At 39.3% G+C, this 24,424-nt stretch overlaps 1 protein-coding gene across 4 annotated transcripts in view; it reads left to right on the top strand.

Moving 5' to 3' along the window:
• Window positions 1-24,424, top strand: part of col11a1a (collagen, type XI, alpha 1a) — a 79,278-nt gene that overhangs the window by 36,538 nt on the left and 18,316 nt on the right. For all 4 annotated transcript variants that reach the window (XM_031876706.1, XM_031876708.1, XM_031876707.1 and 1 more), the window contains 18 exons: window positions 1,185-1,238; window positions 1,359-1,466; window positions 1,598-1,651; window positions 3,058-3,111; window positions 4,167-4,211; window positions 4,405-4,458; window positions 4,615-4,659; window positions 7,078-7,131; window positions 7,759-7,812; window positions 13,498-13,551; window positions 14,029-14,136; window positions 16,591-16,680; window positions 17,839-17,892; window positions 20,087-20,194; window positions 20,345-20,452; window positions 20,961-21,014; window positions 21,238-21,291; window positions 21,478-21,585. In XM_031876706.1, coding sequence (XP_031732566.1) covers window positions 1,185-1,238; window positions 1,359-1,466; window positions 1,598-1,651; window positions 3,058-3,111; window positions 4,167-4,211; window positions 4,405-4,458; window positions 4,615-4,659; window positions 7,078-7,131; window positions 7,759-7,812; window positions 13,498-13,551; window positions 14,029-14,136; window positions 16,591-16,680; window positions 17,839-17,892; window positions 20,087-20,194; window positions 20,345-20,452; window positions 20,961-21,014; window positions 21,238-21,291; window positions 21,478-21,585 — 1,260 coding nt within the window. The remainder of the gene's footprint in view (window positions 1-1,184; window positions 1,239-1,358; window positions 1,467-1,597; window positions 1,652-3,057; window positions 3,112-4,166; window positions 4,212-4,404; window positions 4,459-4,614; window positions 4,660-7,077; window positions 7,132-7,758; window positions 7,813-13,497; window positions 13,552-14,028; window positions 14,137-16,590; window positions 16,681-17,838; window positions 17,893-20,086; window positions 20,195-20,344; window positions 20,453-20,960; window positions 21,015-21,237; window positions 21,292-21,477; window positions 21,586-24,424) is intronic.

Below are 24,424 nucleotides of genomic sequence, written 5' to 3'. Positions count from 1 at the left end.
ACAGCCCGTAAATATATTCATGTCACAGATATTCTGTCTGTAACGGCGGCTGTCTACCTGTCCTTCCAACTGTGTTTTGGCTCTTTTGAGCTGGAGTGGACGGCTGCTGCAGCCTGAAAGAACCATGCAGAGGTCAGTCGATAGCCATCTTCAGTGGAGACAGAGCCTTTCCTGGAGTGACCCTCAATCAGTTGTTGAATGTAAAGCTGTCATGCTCAAGGCTTTTGGTTTCAAAGAATACTGCAATCCATCTCAAGCACTTTTGAAGTGTGTGACTGTGTGTTTCGCCATGTCGAATTTAAACTAAGCTTCCTTTTAATATGCGTGACATTTATTTAAGATCAATACAGTTATTCAGCTGTATGAAATCCATTGTCTGACTGAGGGGTGTTGTTCTCACTACAATGAAAGTATTCATATCATTGTTCTTATTTTCTTGGAATCATTGAATTATTTATACTGTAGCAAGATATTCCAAAGCCAAACCTTGAGGAGAAGGGGTTTGTTATGAATAAAGGATGCTCTTTACCTCAGGTGTGTGTTTGTGTATGTGTGTGTGTGTGTGTGTGTGTGTGTGTGTGTGTGTGGTCTTCGTGATGCGAGTTGCTGGCAACAGACATGCTCAGCGCTGCATTATGCATCAGATAGGGTTGAAAACATGGACAAGTGACAGACCAGAGAGAGAGAGTGCACAAGAAAAGAGACAGAGGTCCTGCTGAAGTCAGTAGTGCCCCTCAGTGTCCATTGGATTATAGTTAGGACTTTGGTTCAATTAAAAATCACAGCTTGAATGGAGCTCTATGGTTGCTCCATTCAATATTTTGCTGAAAAGTGTTTTTTTAAATGTTGTATCTGATCATCAAATTTAATTTATTACGTTAATATGTTCCAAATACCTAAAATCAGTTGGTGCAGGTGCTAAACATAGAGCCTATTTAAATAAAGCACAGCCCGACAGCTTAACAGTTCTTTGCTTATGCTGTTCCTCTATCTGGCCAGCAGGGAGCAGCATCACAGAGTGAACAGAAAACGTCAGGAGACTTAATAAGTTCCCCAGTGAAATGAAGAAAATAGTACATTGTAATGTGTCTCAGTCGGAAATAAACAAATGCCTTAAATAACAATATAATGATGTCAAGGAATGATTGCTGCCAAATGCAAAACTTGTTTTTGTTTCATTTTAGGGTGAGGATGGTTTCCCAGGTTTCAAGGGAGACATGGGAATCAAAGGAGACCGGGTGAGGACCACCATCTGTCATTAAAAATAACTTCCTACATGTCCAGTCAGATCTTTAGTCTTTACATGGAGGCAACTGCTGTACATTACGTGATAGTCTCTGTATGTCTTTGGGTTGTAGGGTGAGCTTGGCATGATTGGGTCCCGTGGAGAGGATGGTCCTGAGGGTCCCAAAGGCCGATCTGGCCCCAACGGAGACTCGGGTCCCCTTGGTCCTGCTGGAGAAAAGGTATTAGGGCTCAATGACCAAGGGCGTTAAAAAGCCAATCGAAGAATCATATGTTTTCATCTCAGTTGTGTTTTTGAATGTGCTAAAGTTGTGTTGCTGGGCTGATGACTCGTGCTGTTAATGTCTCTCAGGGTAAACTGGGTGTTCCAGGATTGCCAGGTTATCCAGGAAGACAAGGACCGAAGGTAACAACAATACTGCACCAGTATGCTCTGTTATCAGAGCTGTGAAGACGTCACAGTGATCACTGTACACTGGCATAACACAACAAACCAAAGCGTCCCCACTGGACAGCCTGATGATTTCACATGAAATGGATTTACCATAAATAGAATTATTAGAAACTGTTCATCGTGAAAACACGTAGATTTTGAAGATAAACCATCTTAGTGTAGAACCAGTAGAGCGTGACAGAAGATAAGTGTTACCTGCTTTCCTGGGGAGCATGAGGGCTTTAGTGCAGATCATTTATCTAATACATAATATACACGCTGGTTTGATGAAACATTTTGGAAGTGACCGTTCTGAAAATGAAGCATGCCCTATATCTTTCTTAGGGATGGTACCTGCAGAAATGTTGGTACCATTTTTTAATAAAGCACAAATTACAAAGGGCATATAAGTAGTAACTAATTGCTTTATCAATGGGTAGTTAACATCATGCTTTAAAGATTGCTGTTGCCACAGACAAATTTCCCCTTCGGGATGAATAAAGTATATTTCTATTCTATCTTCTTCTATATTCCATTTACTAAGAACAACTTTTGATTTGCCAGGTTTAAAAAGAAAAATCTGGCTTGTATGTATCCTCCAATCTGAAAACATAATGAATTAAATCAATAAGTAAATCAAAGTTCTACAAAAGCTTATAACACATAATGTATTAAACATATTTGGAGGAAGTTATGATTTGTCATTGATTACATTTTCATTGAATGTCCCAATGCAACGTGTGGTAAGGTGGTGCAGAATGGGTAAGCTGCTTTTTAATCCCCTATTAAGAGTTTGACTAAAGAAAAAAATCATGTCACCTTGTCTTGTGTTTACAGGGGTCTTGTGTTTACAGGGGTCTTGTGCGAAGCCTTTTGTTTTGTTTTGAAGTCCGTCTCTCTCTTTGTATGTGCGTGTGTTCCCCACATAATCATAGTTTAGAGAATTTGCCCCAGAAACGTCCTCTACTCTGCTAGCTTGATAAACATTGTAGAGATACCAGAGTGGGGAAAGTTTGTGAATTTTGAATGTTTGGTTGTTTTTATGTCAAACTTTCACTTCACAGGAATATTGAGAATGTGTTTTACAATTTAAAAAGGTTCATTGAATGAAATAGTGGTGCTCAAGTGGAATAGAGACATATTTTAAAACAAGTGTTTTAGAATACAAAACGGATGACTTCCATTACCATAACACTGTGAAAAATTCTTAAAATTTTATATAAGGGCCATTGTGTTAACTGTGTGAAACTACAGTGTAGATATCAAACAGTAGTGCAGATAGATACAGTACAGGATGAGCCCTCATTATCATGCATGCCCTGACCCATACAGCCTCTCCCTTGTTTCCCCTCCATGATATCTCCCTCTCCTAATAACAGGGCTCGAGTGGTTTCCCTGGGTTCCCTGGAGCCAACGGCGAGAAAGGAGCCAGGGTAAGAAGACAAACACTCACTGAGAATACATCCTTTGCCTGTTTGTGTATGAAAATCACCACGCCATCAATTCCCAGCACAAAGGAAAATTGATTCCTATTATAAAGGCATCTGTATGGTGACTTGGCACAAAAAAATAACAGCAGCAAAATCAATGTTGAGGAGAGAACAAAAGACGTGGAAACCATCGTGCTTTCATCGAGCCCCTCTCACCATTTATAGGCTTGAAAAAAGAAGGTGCTCACACACAATTTTAAGAATGGCTGAGAAAGAGTTAATGGTACAGGTTTTACTTTCAACAGTTAAGTATGAGATGGCCAAAATAGTCCTGGCTTAATGCACCTTAATAAAACAGTTGATTCATGGAGTTAGTGTTTGAAAAAGTATCTATTTCAAATGAATGTAGTGGTGGTAAGAAATTAGCTATGTGGAGTACATCAAAATCATTTAATGGACACTTTGAAGCACATTATCTCACTTATGTCGAGACTAGCTGCCAAAAATTATACACTTAATACTTTTTCCATAAAGTCAAACTTTGTCCAGTGTGGACTTAAAACCAGAAAACCATTTTAAGCTATCGCAGAAACATTGCTGCATTTGTTGGCAGGCTGTTTCTGCTGCTTTAGGCAGCCAACCGGTAGAAATAATATTACTTACCATATTCTGTGTCGTTATTCTAGGAGTGCATGTTGTTCCACTACGTTTTGTCAATGTTGTCATTTGAATGTAACCTTTTGTTTTCTTATCTAACAAAGACATTAGTCGTAATACACCAAGCTCACGCTGGGTAAAGATGTGTATCAATGCACTGAAACATTAGAAAAATTTTATTCATCTCAACTACTGTAGTTTATCTCTTAAAATGAAGGAGTCTGAGGCTGTTTATGTAGAACAGGAAACAAATTGTTCTGTGGCTGTTTGGCCTTAGTTAAGTGAGCCCTATTCTGTTGTACAGGTGTTATAGTGCTGTCAGGAGTGAATTAATGTTGAATAATGACAAATAGGAAGTATTTGTGGGTGCCTCAAATGTTTTGTCCTTTGTTATGTAACAGGGCACTGCAGGCAAATCTGGTCCAAGAGGGCAAAGAGGTCCAACGGTACGTATTTTTCACCCCATGATTTCCATGATTAATGAAACAACTGTAATATAGCATCAACTCATCTTGTATCCAACTGAATTATTTACGTTCTAACAGTTTTAGGATTTGACATATTCACATCAGACTGCTATAACTTGCTGCACATAACCAGGCTTTCTGTTTGACTCTGGAGTTTTCTCTCTCTCTGTAGGGTCCCCGTGGGGGCCGAGGAGCCAGAGGTCCAACAGGAAAACCCGGTCCCAAGGTACACCAGATATCCTAAACAGATTTTTGGCTTTTTACTGGGCTTTTTACTGGGCTGTACTATCAAGCAGAAATGATTCTTGACCAATGAAAACATGATACATTTTTAAACATATCTAAATATCAACTGATGATGATCTGTGGTTGTGTGTTGCAGGGCACAGCAGGCAACGATGGCCCTCCAGGCGGTCCTGGAGAGAGAGTAAGTCTATTATATTGTCTATAGGCCATTCCTTGCAATCCACCTCCAATATGATGATATTTAGACTTAAACATACTTTTTATACTTTTTTGCTCCCACAAGAAGTTCTGAGAGGTCACTAAAGACGAAGACAGTGTTTAACTTACTAGAACAGTTTTCCTCGAAAGGCAAAAAGATCAGTTAGGGTTAACTGAAAATAATTAAGTCATTCAAAATCAATGACTCTTTGCTGGTAAAGCTTTTGATTGAATTAACTTTAATTGATTGTGTCTTTGTGTCTTCCATTTCATCAACATAAAGGAATTCTTTGCTCTAAGTCTTACTTGCCCCAAAACAATTCATAAGTTTACTGGTTAGGGCAGCTTAGCACACTGTACACATACTGCTATGTAGAACAACTGCTGTCATTTCGGTTTTGCTATAATGCCATGTTCCTGTTCCTATCTTCATTCAACAGACAGCAGCATTTCAGTTTGTTATTCCTTTGCTTTGACATTGGTTCTCAGAGTTGAAATAAAGTGCATTTCTCATTTACAGAGTTTTAAACTGAAGCGACAACAAAAAGTGGCAAAGTAAATTATCTCTGCAGTTGCTTCACATCAAGCAGTGGCGCCTCATTTTAAATATTTCAGTCGATTTATTTCGATTTCCAGTTTTAGTGCAATTTCATTTTGCTGTGTAACAAAGCAAACGTGAAACATTGATTGGAATCTAGTGAAGGCCAAAGAAGGCATGAAACAAGAAAGACAGCTGCAGCAATTGCTCAGTTTGCATAGACATTTTAACACTACAGGGGGAGAAATGGATATTTCTAACTGTGACAAAGCAAGTTCATCAGAAAAAAGAGCCTCACCTCTGTAAGATGAAGTCAAAAACAAGAATGTAAAGGCAGCAGTAAAGTACAGTATCTTACTCCTCATTGCCTAAAATAGTCACATTCAGTATTTCCAATGTCACCCTGGAGTCCGAATCATGAGCATCATTTGATTAAGGGCCCAAGTTCTACGAATACTCAACTGTGAAGGTGTAGGTTAGTGCTTGGGTTGGTTAGAATCTACTTCGATCTACTGGATTTTCCGCTTTTGACCCAATCCCAAAAGAGAGGTAAAGTAAACTGTGATGGATAAATATGATTTAAGTTAAATTACTAGGTCAGCTTTGAGGCATGTTATATGAGAGTGCAAAAGATTGAATCAATTTGCACTGGATAGTTTATATGTAAATTATTTAATACCACTGAATCCTAAACCGTCATGTTACCTCAACAAAGTACTGTTATGTAGCTTTCCAAAAACACTTTTTCACTTCATCAACATATTTCATTTTTAACAAACTTCAGCACACAATTTTTGAATAGGATCATCTCTCTCAGTAACATTGTATAAGTGGCACACTGACCTCTTTTTCTTCACATTCCAGATTCTCACCGTTTGTGTGATGATGTCGGTCCCACTTTCCTCTCTTCATTTGTCTCATTTTTCACTTCGCTCAACCATCATTGCGTCATTAAAAATACCAATCAAATATGTAAATGCACTTCAGCTTAGAGGGGTACATACACTGAATAAAATATGTAATTAAATATGCTTTATTAGCTGATTAACATACCTCACTCTGTACAGTAAGGTGTTTTAATTATCAGTTTTCTAATGGCTTCAGCTAAAGCCTTCAATAGAAAACAAACCTAATGTCTGGCTTATATAAAATTATTCTTGTCCCTGCAACATCATTGTTTGGCGTTTGACAGGAAGTGACCCTATTTTACTAAGCCGTGTATTCACTCAGAATCTTTCTTTTTACATGCTCCTCCCAGACTTGAGCCACTAAATTACCACCAAAAAAAGATTTTTGAAGCATTTTACCACTTCAGTGTGCTCACTACAATGACTTGGTGAACAATGACTCACCTGACAGCAATTATTTTAGATAACGTTTTGTACTGAATAGCTTTAATTTGCTTTGTCAAGCTCCTCTGAAAATAGTCATATTTCATAGTCCACGTGATATCCTTCTAGGGGTGTTGTGATATACCGGAACATATTGATGATAACCGTGTTATTTAAAAAATGAAATATGGATATCATGTTAATAATACACATATGAAAATATGGACTCACAACTATTTTGAGTGTAATTAAAAAGAGACAAATCACACAGTAAACAAAAATAAAGATGAATTTAATTGATAGCATTATTATTTTCAAATTGTCTGTAGATAATCCGATAATATAGTTATTGTGAATTCTTTTGGCATGGCTGATAGTGAAAAGCGTGACAGCCTTATATCCTTCCAACTTATTAAACTTGTCACTGTTATGTTTTGTTTTGCTTTTCTTTCTGCATGATGCACTAAGCCACCTCAGGACTTTATTCTTTGTGCATCTCTCATTAATATAATTTTTGGTTTGTCTACTGCAGGGGCCTCAAGGACCTCAGGGACCAGTGGGCTTCTCTGGACCAAAAGGCCCCCCTGTAAGTAATTGTCCTTCCTGTACAGTGTTCGCACTTCATAGATCAATGTAGTGTAAAAACAACAGTGAGGCTGTATGTTCTGCCGCTAGTTCCTGGTGTTCAGTGTCTATTCTCCTCTTCCTACTGTTTCAGTGGCAAATTAGCCTCATTTGCAAACATTATCAGTCAGAATTGATTCAATTTGAAGAGTTCAGGGGTGCAGTAATACATAGCAATATCCCTAATTCTGTGCGGGGATCATTAGTCTAACTGTTACTGAAGCAGAACCCATTTTCTCACTCCCCAGACAAGGGGTAATTTCCACCTATCGATTCAGCTTAGATACATAGCTGACTCTGAGCCGTCAGCAAATGATGTTGTTCCTTTCAACAGAACCTGTTATTTTTTCATTAGTGTTCTAGTAGTCTAACTATGACTTTACTGTCTGAAAAATATGTTTATATCATATATTGTGCTTACAAAGCATTAACACAATTCTGCAATAATAAGACATCATTGCTTGGAAAACATCCCTTCTATTTCAGCAATAGGGCCAATGTCATAGTGCCATCATTCACTTAAGATGTGAATGTCATTATGATGTATGTACTTGGTTTCCTACTAAGTGTGTTTCTTGATTTCTAACAGGGACCACCTGGAAAGGACGGGCTGCCCGGGCACCCTGGTCAGCGTGGTGAGACGGTGAGTCCTAAAGATCCTGTTTGAGCTTTCACTCACCTGTGTGACTCCTGTTTGGCTCAGCCTCTAACGTCCTGCTGAGTGCACAAACTGAAGACCTCACATCGACCTGGAAACACAATACAACATCATTTCTCACACTTGGACAGATTTGGTATATTTCCACTGCAAAAGCTAATGCAAGAGTGTGACAGCAACGTTTAATCAGGAGTATCCTCTCAGTGCTCAGGCTCATCTTGTTTTAATCCTGCAAAAATGACTTTTGTTGTGTTAATGTCTGGTACTCAGTTGCTTATTGCCTTTAAGGGTAAAGTTGCTAACGACAGCTTTTTAGCTCTCAATCTTCAAATTACCTTTCGATTGAAGGACGGATCTGATCCTCCCAATCAGTGGGCTGCACTTCAAGTGAATCTCCCCACTCTTCCTCCTCCAAATCTTATCTCTATTGCCCTTGTATGCAGGTGATTACAATCAGTGATACAACATCTCAGCGGGATGCCAAAGGAGCAGACATGTCTCTTAAAGCAGAACTCTAAAAACCCCTGCGAACATTTTCTGCAAGTCTGTCTGCTTGTCTTGTCTCTATTTACACATGTAGACACACACAGACACGCACTCACTTCATTCTGTCTGAGTAAATCCAGATGGCTCAGACTCCTATCATAGAGATGGACTTGAGGGAGCTGGGGAACCATCCCTCCCTGATGCAGTTCCTATCTTGTTATATTTTTGAAGTTTACAAATATGCAATGGAAGGATGCTGAAGACAGATTGTCCAGTTGCAACAAGGTGTCCTTGTGTTGCATTGCCTGCTCTGAAATAATTGAGCAATAATAGTGTAGCTGAAGTATAACAAAAACTAGCAGAATTGAAATGTGTTGCATCAGCACTGAATGATGGTTCATGTAGTTTTTTTTCTTTCAAAATGCAGATGAGCTTAATGAGAAATGGCTATACTAAATCTGAACTGAAGATGTATTGATGCGTAGATGGTGTATCCCATGGGACATAAGATTTATGTGACAACAAACAAAAACAAAGCAAACTTTGATTTGATCTAGTTGCAATCCCTGCTCTCAACTTCGATTCGTCCGTACTTGGTATGCATCAGTGCACCTTGGTTTGACGAGGCTCAGAGGCCAATAAATTCTACTAAAAGCTTGACAGATCATCGCCTCTATCGTTAAAGCTTCCCTTTCCGCCTGCCTCTTTCCTATAGATAATGTAATATGCCACACATGAGTGCTTCCCTTTGCCTTTGCCTTTGCTGCTATTCAAGCTACAACGATAGAGTCTTCATCAAGGTGTTTATGGCTGTGGATCTACGTGCTGATGAACATACTCCACAAGCATCCAATATGAGAATAGATCACAGCAATAAAGATGCTTATAGGCAGCCATTCACTGCAACAGAACTTGCATTTGAGGAAGTGCAAATAAAGATTTGAATCGCTGTCTCTGAATCAAGGTTGATGCTGTAACAGCATGGCCTGAGGGTTTCCGTTGAATAATACATCACCATAAATCACAACACAGTGATCAATAGGCCTGGAGTCATAAGTCTTTCAGGATCGTTCTTCTAAGAGCTTGGATTTGAAAAATTTGTTTGGTTGTAGGATAATAAGTTGCAATTGAAATTATTTCGAAATGCAATACCTCAGTGTATGGAAATGCAATACCTCAGTGTATGGAGTTTGATGACTGAGGGATTCAAAGATCAAATGGAAATCAGCAGAAAATTGAAAGTCAAAGTAGAAAAGTCAGTGTGGGCACCCGACACTCTAACCTTGGAGTTTGATATGTTTGCTTTATGCTAATCACTCCCTGGCACTAGTAGAGTCTTACTGTTCATGACATTCTATCTTAAAGCATTACATATTCATATGTCTGGGAAGAAAGCAACTCTGATATAGATGGCAGATATGTCTCAATTATGAAATATATGTTCAAGATACCAGACATTTTTTATCTTCATACTATAGAGTACTTGGAAGAAGGCTTAAGCCAATGCAGATTGGATTGTTACTCTCCCCGGGAGACAGAAATTCATCTGATTTGTGCTGCAGTTTTGGAGTCGATTCTTGAGATGTTGAACTTCTGTCTTTTTTTGCTTTTCCTGTTCGGCTGTTTGAATCCGCTTAAGCATATCCATAGGGAATGCTGCAATGCAAATCAACCGCATACTGTGAATGTAAACTTGTGCAACAAAAAATGCATGGCAAAGTGGTTTGGATCCATGCAGGGAACAGCAAAATTAAGCAATTGCTTATTTATATATTTTCATCAGGTAACGTTGTTTTTTTTTTTTTCTTACTCAGATTTGTAAATTTAAAGCTGCATGCAGTTGTTGACAGCTATGAAGCAGGGAAACTCCAAAACACATTGGCAGAATGATAACGCCATCGGCTTATGAGCTGCCAGATGCCTAATTACACATTCAGCAGAGTTAGAGCAACATTATCATCCCATTGGAGTCAGGTGTCTTGCTACAGACTAAAGTAAGCTCAATATTCCCTGGCATTTCAGCTCTGGTTTGGCTCATCAACTCTCATAGAAACTTGTAGGGGTCTTTTGATGTTAGACACACTACTTTATTCACCAGGGGCCTCATTACAGAAAAATATTCTAACTGCTCGTCCTATCTTAACTTCGACCTCTCGAGATGGACAAGCCATAATTTTAATGGCTCTCATTTGCTTGCTAACTTGCCATCATGGACAAAAAAAAGTACAGATAGCTTTGGTGACCTCTGTGATGATACATGAGATGCAAGGCTCTGATGTTGAAGACAAATCTGCAACCTCAGTCTGGAAGTCAACCCTCACAAAATACTTTTGTTATCTGTACAAGCACTAGCAGAGCCTCCTTGTAGGCCTTTCCAGAGCTGGACGTAGCACGTCTATCAAATTCAAAAGTCATTGTCCTGGCGGTTGCGATACATAGCCTTTCAATCATTCGATTTTGGTGTTCATGTGTTTTCCAGTTGCATTGCATTGCCATACAGACCTAATATCAGTGCTGGTGTTATTTTTGAATTCATTAGTTAGGACAGTTCTGTAATAGCTAAATGCTAAATTTTCCCTAAATGCAGTTAGGAAACATGTTTTTATTATATTAAAAAATCCTAAATGACATCCTAAACTGACAGAAGATTGGATTTCGGACTCAAGCTACATCCACACTAAAACTAAACTAATAGTTTTCGTTTATAACCGGGGTTTTAAAACATCAAATGAGTTTCCATTTTCTAAATGATTTCCGCCCATACTAGCCGCCTGAAAACAAATATCACTATTCACGTACACTGGGCATGCGGGTCCTGGTGAAAACAGGAAGTAGATTGGTTGCTTAGTTAGAGAAAATACATCAAAATATTATAGTAGTCTTTAATAATAAAAGGCCGTGCTTGATACTCTTCCTCTACTCTAATCTTCCTCTATGTACTCAAACAGAAACATTTCGTGGAAAGTTTTATTTTTCAAACTTAGTTTCAAGGCTGCCGGTCTTGCTCTATCTCTCACACACACATCAAATGTACAAATGAAAGTTTACTAGATTACAGGTCAATACATTTGGTCAACACACGTGTCTTACCCGTTTACCTGTTTGTCTGTTTTTACACTGTTGTCCCTGTTGCACTGGAGAGCAATTAATGCTTTTGTTTGTTTACAGTTTCTGCGTGGATTTCACAATAGTTGTGCAGACTAAAATAAGCATTAATAAGAAAAGGAAAGTCCTCAGTTTTGTGTCCATCATCCTCCTCAAAGCCACAAACCGTGACTGCAAACGTCCGCTTCATAGGGCTGATAACGCCCCTCGCTAATTGCTCAAATAACAGCTGCTTCCTCCGCATGTCGGCAGTGGTAGTAAAATGAAATGCAGAATTGAACTGCACAACAGCTGTTAGTATAGACAACAAGGTCAGCAATGCCTGTAATCCCTTATCCATGTTGAAACAAATCACTGGTAGTCGATCGATAATCAAGGCTGGTGAGTTTTCAAACTTACCCGGCTTTCGGTTGCATTTCTAAGCTCCTTTGTTTTCGGTGCTCTAAAACGTCATAGTAGTGTGGATGCTCAGTGCAAACACAACAACATAAATGCCTTTTAAAATGGAAATAGAGTAGTGTGGATGTAGCCTTAGGAAGTTTGTTTAATGTGGCCCCAGCTACTTATTTGATTTGGCTCGTTATCAGTTGGTGCTGTGAAGGTTGTGTACAATTGGTTTGCAAGACCAGCTACATGAAAAGCAGTGGGATTCATAATTACAATGACATATCAAGTGACCTTCGTCTGCTTTGCGTCCCTCTGTTGCCTGCCGGCTTCGTCAATCCTAATTGCAACTGCCAAACTCTGAGGTCATGTGATACTTCATCTAGTGGTGCAATGATAGAAAAGACCAGAGAGATAGATACCGCATTAATGAATCTAGCATTTCTGGCAAGATATTAGAAATATATAGTGGAAGGTTCATTGTAATGTTTTTTCCAAATACTGTGTAAGGTACAGGATCAGCCCTGATATCCTGGTTTGAAACAATTCAGAGACCTTTGTTGCATGTCATCTCCCTGTCTGTTTCATGTTTATCTACTTTTCTACTTGTCAGTAAAGGCTAAAAGCTATAATATATTTCCATGTAATATTAATGTATTCTCAATGAAGAGATCAAGGTATACAATATATCAAAAAACTGTGCCTACAGTAATTTACTAGTCAGCATTGTGATGTAATAGAATCAATCCTTGATATTGTGAATATAACCTGAAAACTCATTGTTCCTACATCAAGGTAATACAAAGCCAAAACCTTAATCCCGGTTTATCATCTGAAACATGTTCAATTGGAATCCCTTATGGCAGGGGTCTCAAACTCATTTTCACTCTGGGCCACATCAGCATCATGGTCGCCCACAAAGGGCCGGTTGTAAATGTAACTACTCATAACATATTGTTAAATAACTCTCTGCATTTGATTATTGTTTATTCAAGTGTAAAAATATTGTACATGCAGTTATATAAATGTAAAAATATATTTAAGCACATTTCTGTTATTATAACTTAAATCCTTTTAATTTAGGGTTAAGAAACCCACATTACTCTATCAAAGATCAAACTATTAAAGAAAATAGCAAAGACAAATATCAAACACAAGTTATTACAATAACTTTGTTCAAAGCTTAAAATCCTTTCAAGGGTGCGTTTGCACAATCTCACGTGAAGTATTTCATGTGTTTTAAAGCCACGTTTAAAGTAGTCTTCATTGTTCTCACAAAACATTTCCATGTCAAATGTACAGTAACCAGCCAAAGAGCTGCTTCTATGACTGTGTTTAAGTATCTCATCATTTTGACTTTCTATTTCATAATTATGACTTTCTATCATAGTTATGACTTTCTATCTCATAACTTCGACTTTCTATCTCATAATTTTGACTATGGAGATATTTTTATTGTCAAGTCTAACTTAAAAAAATTATTATTATTTATTTATTTATTTTTTTACTTTTTTTTTTTTTTTTGGCGGATTCGCGGCCCACATAAAATGACGTGGCGGCCCGGATTCGGTCCGCGGGCCGGGAGTTTGAGACCCCTGCCTTATGGTTTCTCTACCTGGGTTTTGATAGATAAGCTGCGTGTTTTATTGTTATTATAAACCGTATGAATAAGACTTTGTAATGTATTTTCTTCAGGGTTTCCAAGGAAAAACTGGTCCACCAGGCCCAGGAGGGGTTGTCGGGCCCCAGGTAAGAGCAATTAATTATTAAAAGAATAGATTTATTATTAAAGAATACATTTTTTAATGTGACATCTGGAGGGTATTGAAATAGCCCTCCATAAAAGCTTATCGTTTGGGAATAAGGCAATACAGCATGTAGTAAGTTTGCAAAAATAACAGCTATTCAAAGCAATGCTAAAATATAAATGTATATAGATGTAAAGCAAGCAATGTGTCAGTGGTATTGTGGAGCCCCTTCTTCAATGATTAGTATCTTTATTATTAGAAAAAGAAATAGTCTAGACAACTAAGCGATAATGGATCTGTTTATAACAGCTGTCATTTTGGAAATAGATAGTTTTTTATTTGGATTTTGGACAGCAACTGACTAATGGCCTAAAGTATTGATGTACATCATCAATGAAATAGGCCTTGAATAACTGTTTTCTCCATATTGTATCATTGCTATGTTGAACTGATATCAAACTGTGTGATTGCACCTTAGGGACCTACTGGAGAGACTGGTCCTGTTGGTGAGAGAGGCCATCCTGGACCCCCTGGCCCACCTGGTGAGCAGGGTCTTCCAGGGGCTGCTGGCAAGGAGGGAGCGAAGGTATGTGTCTAGTATACTGTACTGAAGGGGAGAGAAGTACTCCTTACGATTAGTCTTCTCATTTGTTTTGTATAGTAATAATGCAAGAGATGGCCCCATTGCTCCCCTTCTCTTCTATGGTAACAGATACTGTATACATAGTGAGCTTATATTTCCTGATTGGCTTTATTAGATTTGTGTTAGTTATACTGAAGAGATGAAGCCAGTGAGGTTGATAGAGAGATCAACAGTATAGAAGTGGGCATCAAATTTAACTTATGCAGCTGCAATTATAGTACATCATTTGATTTTGCAGATTTTTGCCAGCTGCCTTTACACAGTTATATTTCTAGAAGGCATGCAAGGCTCAAAAGACTGCTGGAGTGCTTAGATAAAAGTGGGAGAGAGCAGAAATAAATCTATAGCAATTAATTCACCCAGAAACACACCCCAGCAAACACCAAAGTCTCACCATTACTATCTGCGCTATATGAGACTCTGGCAAATGACTGCTGAAGATACAGTAGTTGAGAATTGGGGTTAGATTCCCTCCCTGGCTCTCCCCGGCTGGCAATTGAGTGTCCATTAGGAGCAGACAGTAGCCATTTTGTAGAAGTATGGGCTGCTCCAAACCAAACCCCTGACTCCCAGGACTACTGAACGTCCCCTTCTCCCCATACCCTCCCTCACGCACCCATGTCTTCTGCTTTCATTTTCTTCCTGTCTTCGCCAAGCAGACAGTTTAATCAAGTTCGTCGGCTAACTCCAAACGCTCTGCCTCCCACAAGCCCATTTTCTTCCCCACTCCGCTCAGGCCTGTGCATCACTATGCCAGGGACACTTTGCCGAGGTCTTGGCAGCAAAGCCCAAATCCTCTTATACCTCTCAAGCCCACTCTTCTGTGTCTCCCTGTTTGCAGATAAAGTCAGCCTGCCAATACAAAAGAAAATCAAACAAAGCCAGAAGTAACTTTTTCTGAAGTCAAATGTTCTGGAGATACGGTTTACAAAATCAACCAGGAAGTAAATGAGGTTGCCCTGCAATTATTGGCACTAACTCTAAAAAGTTACTACAGTGTCTGAGGTAAGGGTTAGTGAAAAGGGAGAGCATGCAAACAGTTGTAAAAGCTGAAATTCTTTTTGCTTGGATATCTTTATTGTCCGTCACTGTAGCAAGCACCTTGTCTGCTCATTTTAGTCATAAAAGATATTTATCTACGTGGTACGTGGAGTCACCTGATTTTTTCAACTTTTGATTTGGGCTTTTTAGCCTTTAAGCTGTCTTCAATCTAAATTCAATCAGATAGCTCTCTCTTTGCAAACTGTGTAGTGTAAGTACTTTATTTCATACATAAATGCCAAACGTACCTGCATGTACACATTTCACCAGAGGGCTCGGAGGTGGAGGATGTTTCTTTAAATAGGATGGCCAAGCTGTAGCTGTCATGTGCTTTGCATCTTCAAACCAATACTACACAATGCCAACACCAATTCAACACCACTATGTGGATAACTGCATTTTAAATAAAAGAATAAGGTCATCGAAAGTCATCGAAAATATAAAAGATCCAAGCTCTTCATTGAATCTATAAAGTCGAGATTTGTGACTCAGTCTGTTTCACTACAAGGCCTCTCTGATGCCACAGCAATTACTGAAGACTAAAGGCCCTTTCAGACAGACTCTGACACTAAGGGGCTCAACTGAAACTTACATTTATTATGTACTTTTCTAAGTATAAATTAATCTGCAACAGTCATATGAAAGGGTCAAAGGTTGAGCACTTGTTCAGTACAGTAAAGCACATCATACACCAGTTTACTATATAAAACAGCTATATAACTGATAACTGAACTAATCCTGTGTAACAACCTGCCTTAGGAACCAGGCTAGCATTTTGATCTTTAAATGCAAATTTTACCTCGGTAGTCTGGCATCGCTTTCAATTTCCGCTCATTGTCTGGCAAGGCCTAGTTGGCATCATTATAGGTAGGCAGCAGAATAGATGACACCCTACTTACACCCCCGGTTTGACGAATGTGCCACTTGTTTGGCTCTTATTAATCTTTGCCTTTAACTTTAACAGCTTTAACAGCTGTTCTAGAAACACTGTCAGGTTCATCGCACAGTAAAACCATAAGCAACAGTCCATGCAGCATCAAGCTTCATTTTCTGCAACATTCTAATGGCTAGTTTGAATAGTCAGGTTTGGGAAGTTGATGAGAGACACTTCCTATAGTTTCTGGCAGACTTAATCGTTCCTTGAAAGACATTTTTCCAGATCTTGAAGGGAAAAGTGAATATGCGAGATATAGTCGGGTTTGTGGGACTGGTATTTTGGTCTTCTAGCAGGAAAGAAATGTTCTCTGCTGCTCAACAAAAAATATTGTTTAATTTACTTAATTTACACCCAAGGAATATGGCAAGTACAATTAAGTACACTAAGTTTAACACAAACATGTGTGCTTGTGTGTATAGGGAGACCCTGGACCACAGGGATCCTCCGGTAAAGACGGTCCTCCCGGCCTTCGAGGTTTCCCTGGAGAAAGAGGTCTACCTGGCGCCACGGTAAGAGCTACACTCCACCTTCATCATAGCATCCCTTTACATGTGTTTGCTAGTAGAAAGTGACAGAACATTGCTATATAACGAATGAACCAGCATCTATCTAGAGCCATTCGCTTCATTAGAGACACCAGCCCTGGAATTCACTCTTAGCAATCAATCCGATGCAGAGGAAATCCAAAGCGACATCTTACAAATGAACAGGCGTGCCTCTGTATCGGTCCACCGCCACTGACACCACTGTTTTATCTGCCGCAATGCATCATGGAACCTCTATTATAGAACTAGGGAATGTTGGTAAGGGATCCATTTGCAAAATCTTTCCCTGGTGTAACTCAAGGACTTGAGTTGTTTTTCATATTTCAGTACCAGCATTTTTTGGGGGACAGCTAAGTTATTTGTTTTTCTCTGTATGCATTATTTACCGAATACATTATTAAGAGGGAATGTTAGCAATTAGACTGTGGTGGCTGGGAATGGATATGCTGTGCTGCCTGTATCCTCAAGGTCAGTCAGACTCTGCAGGCCAGCAGCACTGCTGATTGTTTTCTGCCATTGTAATTTACTCCAGGACCCAGCCAGAGCCAACTGAGACTCATTACCGAGACAGCCATGTGCTCCTTTGTGGCCCACTAGGGACCTACACACACACACACGCACACACACATTATGGGCTTTGACAAATATACAAGACACACGCATACAACATATTATACACAATCTGGCATGTGCTAATTGAAACTCAGAATATTGGATGTGTAGATTGAGATAATTGTATACTCCCAAATACACACACACAGTCGTGTTTACTCACGACTCATGTATCCGAATGATGAATGAATGCTATTTTTATGCTATAGATTTTTCTAACATGCATTATATTTTTGATCTGAGATTAATGATGGTGGTCTGTAAGGATGAAAATGTTATGATATTTCTTGGAGTAGGAATCTGGGGTTAATATCACTCAAAGCACATATCTAGTAGTGTCTGGCTGAAGCAAGAAACCAGTAAACGAAGGTAGACTGTCCAGGCTGGATTGACAATGGAGGCGTTGAAATACAATGCTGTAGAGAGAAGGCATAGGCTAATGTAAAGTTACACAGTGTTTAACAGTTGTGTCAAGTAGGACCTAATGTGTTTTGTCCTTCTTTTCCTCAGGGCCCAGCAGGTCTGAAGGGAGGAGAAGGGCCCCAAGGTCCACCTGGTCCCGTTGTAAGTACACTGTTACCTGAGATCAAAGTGTCTTTCTTTTCACTCTGTAAATTTGATATGTGTTATTGATTAGCATGAAGTATATTTCATGTTTTAGAGGCCTGCGTATGCCAAGTACCAGAGGGCAGTTTACATGTGACTTTTATTGTGCACCTATTTATGTATTCCTTTTAACTACATTACATTACACTACTATTTGTTCCTTTTACTACAACGTATAACGTTTGGTGAGCAGTATTTCCTTTTTCAGCTCGGCAGTGCTGAACATACATGAATCTATAGTTCTGTCTTTGTGTAAATCCACTGTAGTGCCTTACTCAAAGACATCACAAACTGTAGCTAAAGATAAAAGAGAGTCTTACAGCAGGTGCTGAAGGTAAATATGAGCTGTGGAACTGCAGTAAAGGCAGACATGAGAGAAAATCAAACATAGTAAATTATAGTAAACGTGTGCAATACACATACAGTAATCTCATTAAGCCCTCATGGTCACGTAATCAGTGTTTTATTTAATCATTTTCCAAATTTCTTCTTGTCCCACTGCACACAGTGATTTGTCTTTGCCGCGATCATGTGCTTAAGATTCTGGTATTAAGACTGTTTGCATCATTGCCTCCTGGCACACAGATACAGACACAAACAAACAAACACACAAAAAAAAACATGCAGCCAGGAGAGCATCCATATGGTGAGTCACAGTGTCTAGTCATCCTGGGCATTGCTCCTACACATGCCTCATCAGTCCCAAAGGGTGCATCTTGGCACTTAACGCCAGCTGTGTTCATTCTTCTCAGATTGTCACAGAGACTCTAGAGCTTCGTCACACAACTCAGTGGTAAGGTTAAATCAGGTTAATAATGGGCATGGACGTGATTATGCATCTGTATTTATGCAATAAAATCACAAAATACCAACTGCTATAAAATTAGATATTTAAAGTAAATCATCTAATTGGCCCTTATGAGTGGCTCTAGAAATGTGACATATACTGTGGAAGTTGCAAATATTATGTTATGGAAACATTGTGAGTTGTGACACTTCTTCTTCTCATAATGTTCAGCTCAGGAGAGACTTCGGATTACTTATGTAAGCATGAACATGTTGATTGAAAATGTTTAAAACATTCTAGCAGCAATGCAACTCCGCTACAGTAATTACAGCCCTGGAAAATGAATACATTTGTAACTTCCTACTCAAGGCCAAACATTGAAAATATTAAAGTAACCTGCAGTGAACACAAACTTTAGTTGCCTTTTTTTGTAGACTGTATTTCCACACACTTTACCTTATAAACCTTTAAGGTTGCATAAGGGTCTGAAACTGTCAATGTTCTAGATGAGAGATTATTAAGGCATCGTGTTGCTTGCCCCCCCTCACTCTCTTCCATGAGTGAGTACACGATGTATGTATGACGCTGTTTACCAACAGCAATAGTTTTCATTACTTATTCAGTGGTGATGAAGAAGATTATAACAAAATGTCAGCGGACGTTATGATAGCTAGTGTTACTTACTTCACGCTGTAGAGTAGAAATCAAAGGGTTCCACCAGCATTACATTTGGATGGCTGTTTTCATGTTGAACATTAACATCTGTTGTATTTGCTCTAGGATTTTTATTCTGAACAGAATAGAAAAGCCTCCAACAATTATCATGGGACATCAAAGCTTATCTGGTAGCAGTAGGATTCCTTATAAATTACAACAAGTAGAAAATAAAAAAATATGTATTCGTAATTTTTGAATATGGATGTAAAAATGTGTATATGTGTATCTATGAGCACTGATACACAGCAGCGGCCTCTTTCATTCAGAAAAGCATTTCTCGGAGCTTATAGCCGGCGAGACATCAGCTCTCCGAAAGCAGATAATGCTGCTTTCAAGGAGCAGCACTGCTTTATTACAACTTAGCCACCTGTTACTGTGTGTTGCTCCTGCTGTTTCCTCAGGTTTCCTCTGAAAAGGTGTTTGTGTGTGTGTGTGTATGTGTGTGTTGATCCATTAGCAGTGGGACTCAGTTGGGTCTTGCTTTGTAGATGTCTTAATGGCAACGGTTATTGTTCAGCATACTCGGTTATATTAGATTTCAGGCTAACAAAACTCTGAAATATGTTTCCTTCTCTCTACAGCAAACAAAACATGGCTTCTATCTTTTATTTTTCACTCACCATCTCCCTCTCCTTTTCACACTCACAGGGTTCTCCTGGTGAAAGAGGTTCTGCTGGCTCAGCTGGTCCAATAGGCCTATCTGGTAGACCTGGTCCTCAGGGTCCCCCGGGTCCCGCTGGAGAGAAGGGAGCACCTGTAAGTACTTTTTTTTCTTTGCTACAGTGGCCAACACCAATCGTTCTGTCACGTAAATAGTTTCTTTCTTCCTTTACCTTCCTTTGACCTTCAGTTCTGCTGGTTTTAGTTTTCTAAATATAATTCAAACAAATGTCTTATCTCTTCTAGGGTGAGAAAGGACCTCAAGGTCCTGCTGGTCGTGATGGTGTCCAGGGTCCTGTTGGTCTGCCCGGGCCTGCTGGACCTCAGGGTCCGCCTGGAGAGGATGGTGACAAGGTTAGTCATCCACACTTACCATCCCACCCCGTTGGCCCAGTTACAACTCCTTTTCCATTCCCAAACTGGGATGGATGTTTTGGGACTGAACCAGATTGCCAATCAGTCTTCATCCCCATGTTCATATTTAGTCCATCTGCATGGAAAATATGTCTTTCATTCCAACACTGTTGCTTATCCATCTTCATAACCAAATGCGCCAGCAAACGCAATTAGAGGAGATGTAAAAGTGAAAAACTGTTGCTTGCTCCACTTCCTGCAGTCATTGTGCCCCTTGAGGTTACTATCAGGCATTCAGCCCAACATATGTCTCTTCAATGCAACAAAGAAGACAGTAAAAAACTGACTTCACCATATTTGTGCATCCATACAGTTAGAGTATAATGGTGGTTTGTGTTCATGTAAGGTGAAGCTTGTCAATGATCTTTTCATATACTGTTGATATTGAGAGAAGAAGTGAAGCTAAGCTGAGACGGATTTTGTGTGTGTGTGTTTTTCTCTTTCCCAGGGAGAGGTTGGAGAGCCTGGTCAGAAAGGAAGCAAAGCCGACAAGGGAGAACAGGTACACTATGCGAATCGAAGTCCATTCATTTCTTACTTGTACAAGCATATACATACATTTTTCACATTCGTTTAGGAGGTCATGTTACTGTGAATATTTTCTTTTCCCATTTACAGAACCACACATTAACAACATTATAAAAACAACAGTGATCGTTTTTTTGTTTTTCAAATCACAGAGCAAAACGTTTTCAAGTGTGATACTTTTTCTTCTTTGCATTCAGGGTCCTCCTGGCCCAGCTGGTCTCCAAGGTCCCATAGGTTCCCCAGGTCCTGCTGTGAGTACAACTGTCCTAAAAGACTGTTGAAACAGATCTAGGCGAAGCCTACGATGTTTTATTTTGTGAAGACCTATGTCACTGGTCCATGATTCTACGGCACCTTTACTATTTGTGTCCTTGTATTGTTCTTCTCTATGCGGACGTAAATTAATTTAAAAAATGTGTGTACGTATGTTTACTCAGGGAGCTGATGGAGAGCCTGGTCCCAGAGGTCAGCAGGGTATGTTTGGACAGAAGGGAGATGAAGGCTCCAGAGGTTTCCCTGGACCCCCTGGTCCCATCGGTCTGCAGGTTAGTACCATTCACATAATCCAGTTTGTGTCATGTAAATGGCTATCTCGAACAACTCTCTCCGTATTGCAAGCCTGTATTTGACTTAGAGTCTTTATAGAGTTCCTATTGTGTACATGCATTTCTTTTAAAGTAGTGCTATATAGTTACTTTTATTTGTGTAAATATTATGGGTACATTGAGGCCTTCAGTCAATGAAAATGAAATAATGAATTTACTGTCGGAATTTCAATCGTTTTAAATGAGCATTAAAGGCGTTTTGTTAAGACACACAGAGGAACAGTGAGGCAGCACTGTTTATACGAGCAAAATGAACGTCAAATGGAAGCCAGAACAAAAGCCAATCGTGCCTCCACAACTCCATCAGCTCTGTGCTTTTAATGCCATATTCAGTTCTTAAGACTCACTCTACGATTTAGACTATAAGTCATAAGTCATGAATAGTTCTGCTATCAAGGTTTGGTAATGCTACTTGTTTCTGCTGAAGTTTTGTTCTAGAATGAGCGTCAGTGATATGAAACAAGACATTATTAGACAATGTCATTAGATAATGGATATTGCATTTTGTTGCCGAGAGGGAAAGCTACAATTTTGATACATTTAGTCTGTACTTTATATTTTTTGTCAAATTTAGTCCAACAAATACACAAATGTGGTAGCAGGCATTGGCCGGGGTGGATGTTGTACCCCTGTGACTCAGACCTTCTTCCACTGTACTTCCATTGTACCTTGACTTTTTCGTGATAGCATTTTTTCTTCTGTGGTCTTGTAACTTGTCACAAAATCTCATCATTGTGGTGTAAAAATATCCAGTCCTCTATGAGCCACAGCCCTGGCTTCATAAAGATCGTATTAAAAAAGACATTACCTGTTTAGCCATGTATGGCTGGAGAGATTGGCTCTTCAGGTGAGGAATTACCTTTAAATAGCACAAGGCAGGATCCTGAATGCAGGGCATCACTTCATATCCATTTTACATGCTTTGTTTTGTGGGTCAAGTTATGTTGACATACTAGGCTATGCATTAGGTTTGTGCTGTGAGTGACACATGACATGTCATATGACGTGTGTCGAACTCTCAAGTAAGATTGTTTCTTTTTTTCTAACGGCATAAGAGAGTTTTAAGGACATTCTTTTGCAACACCATACGGTACAATAATCACCTGTAGCACGGGGAGGAAGAGCTGATTAAGCATGCATAAGGGGTGGAAAGATAGAGAGGACTACAACAAACTGAGTATAAAACAATTTAGAATAACCACTCACTGTGTATACTTTCCTCTAATACTTCTCTTATATTTTATTGCTCTGAACAAGAAGTCTGCAATAAACCGAAATTAAATGTATTTACTCACTCATTCTGCCTTTAGTAGCAGTAGCAGTGTCGAGTGATGACATCGTAGGAATCAGAATCACTCAACTACCGTTCTACACTGTGTGGGGCTACAACACAAGTGTGACATTCATTTCACATCACGCTACAGTGCCAACAAAGGAAGACCCCTCTCACCTTTATTCCAAGGCAACATCCATTCTAAATCAGCGCTTTAGAAAAAGGCATGGCAATCTGTGATACATTTTGCTTTTTAATATACAGCATTTAATGTAATTCATAAGTGTGTGGTAAAGTAGCCTCTACAGATCCAAGGACATAGTCTGTAGCCAGACTGAAAATAATAAGGTAATATTAGGGTAAAAGAAATCCAGATCAGCTTGATACAAATATATAAAGCGATCTACAGTACAACCAGGCGTAATGATGTTCTGTATCACCAGGATAATAATTTAATGATATAGGACATTCCCCTCCGTAGGAGCCTATTTGTTAGTAATTATCTGTTTTTCATTAGTAATCAGCTCCTTAAGATAAACACGTTAAGAGTTTACTGCAGAGATTGGGGTCATTGTCTTGATGAAATTACATAGACTATTACTCATCGTTCCAAGGAACTATCCTATCTCCGCAGGATTGTATTCAATGGACTTTTAATTGGGAGTAATTCACTTCCCATCGCCATTCCATTAATTGTGTGGACTGACCTGCTCGATAGTCAGTTCCTCATCGAGCACATTTACCACGCTGCATAATTAGTAGCACCGCTAATGATCTCAGACTAGAGGAGACCTTTACACAGATGAGATTTCTCAGCACGGTAGGAATCAGCATGCAGCTACACACACTTTTCAGCACCTAGGGAAAATACTTGCAAATAAGGACATTCGCACACATACACAAAAGAGTCCGCTTATGGTGTAAGCACATGTTGAGGAATGCGTTCTTTGATCTCCTCCCTTGCAACGTTACACCTTATACTGATGACAAACCTCGCCTGAATCAAGAACAAACACACACACACACAGAATGCGAAGCAGAGTACAGCAATTTAATCACGGCAATTACCGGTAGAAATGTCAGGGATCAAACGCACATATGAGGTCTTGACCACGCTGCTCATTTACCATGCATAAGTGAGCTGGATCTATGTCTGCACCTTTGAGTTCAGATGAAGCTGTTACTGACTACAAAAGGGAAAGCAAACAGGAGAGGAGTCTTGTCTTACATGTCAGTGGATCCGGGGACAGATTGCAGAACAAAATCATCTCCCCTTTGCTTGAGTATTTATAACGAAGCTTAAACCCCTGTTATGGAGATATCTGATACATCATTAAGTTCTTCACAGGCAAGCTAAGTTAGGCGTTTTTAATACCTGGCATACTTGCCCTACCATATCTCGTTCCTCATTCAAAGAGCAGTTTGAAATATTCAGTATATTATCTATGGATAAGAACTGAAATGACTTCTTCACTACATTTCGTGTGATTCTGTTAGTTCTCTATT

This window comes from Anarrhichthys ocellatus, unplaced genomic scaffold, assembly GCF_004355925.1.
Source record: "Anarrhichthys ocellatus isolate YVR2014 unplaced genomic scaffold, GSC_Weel_1.0 scaffold113, whole genome shotgun sequence".
NCBI classification, from domain to species: domain Eukaryota; kingdom Metazoa; phylum Chordata; class Actinopteri; order Perciformes; family Anarhichadidae; genus Anarrhichthys; species Anarrhichthys ocellatus.
Note: the sequence above shows the minus strand (reverse complement) of the source record. Positions and strands in the feature narration are given on the sequence as shown.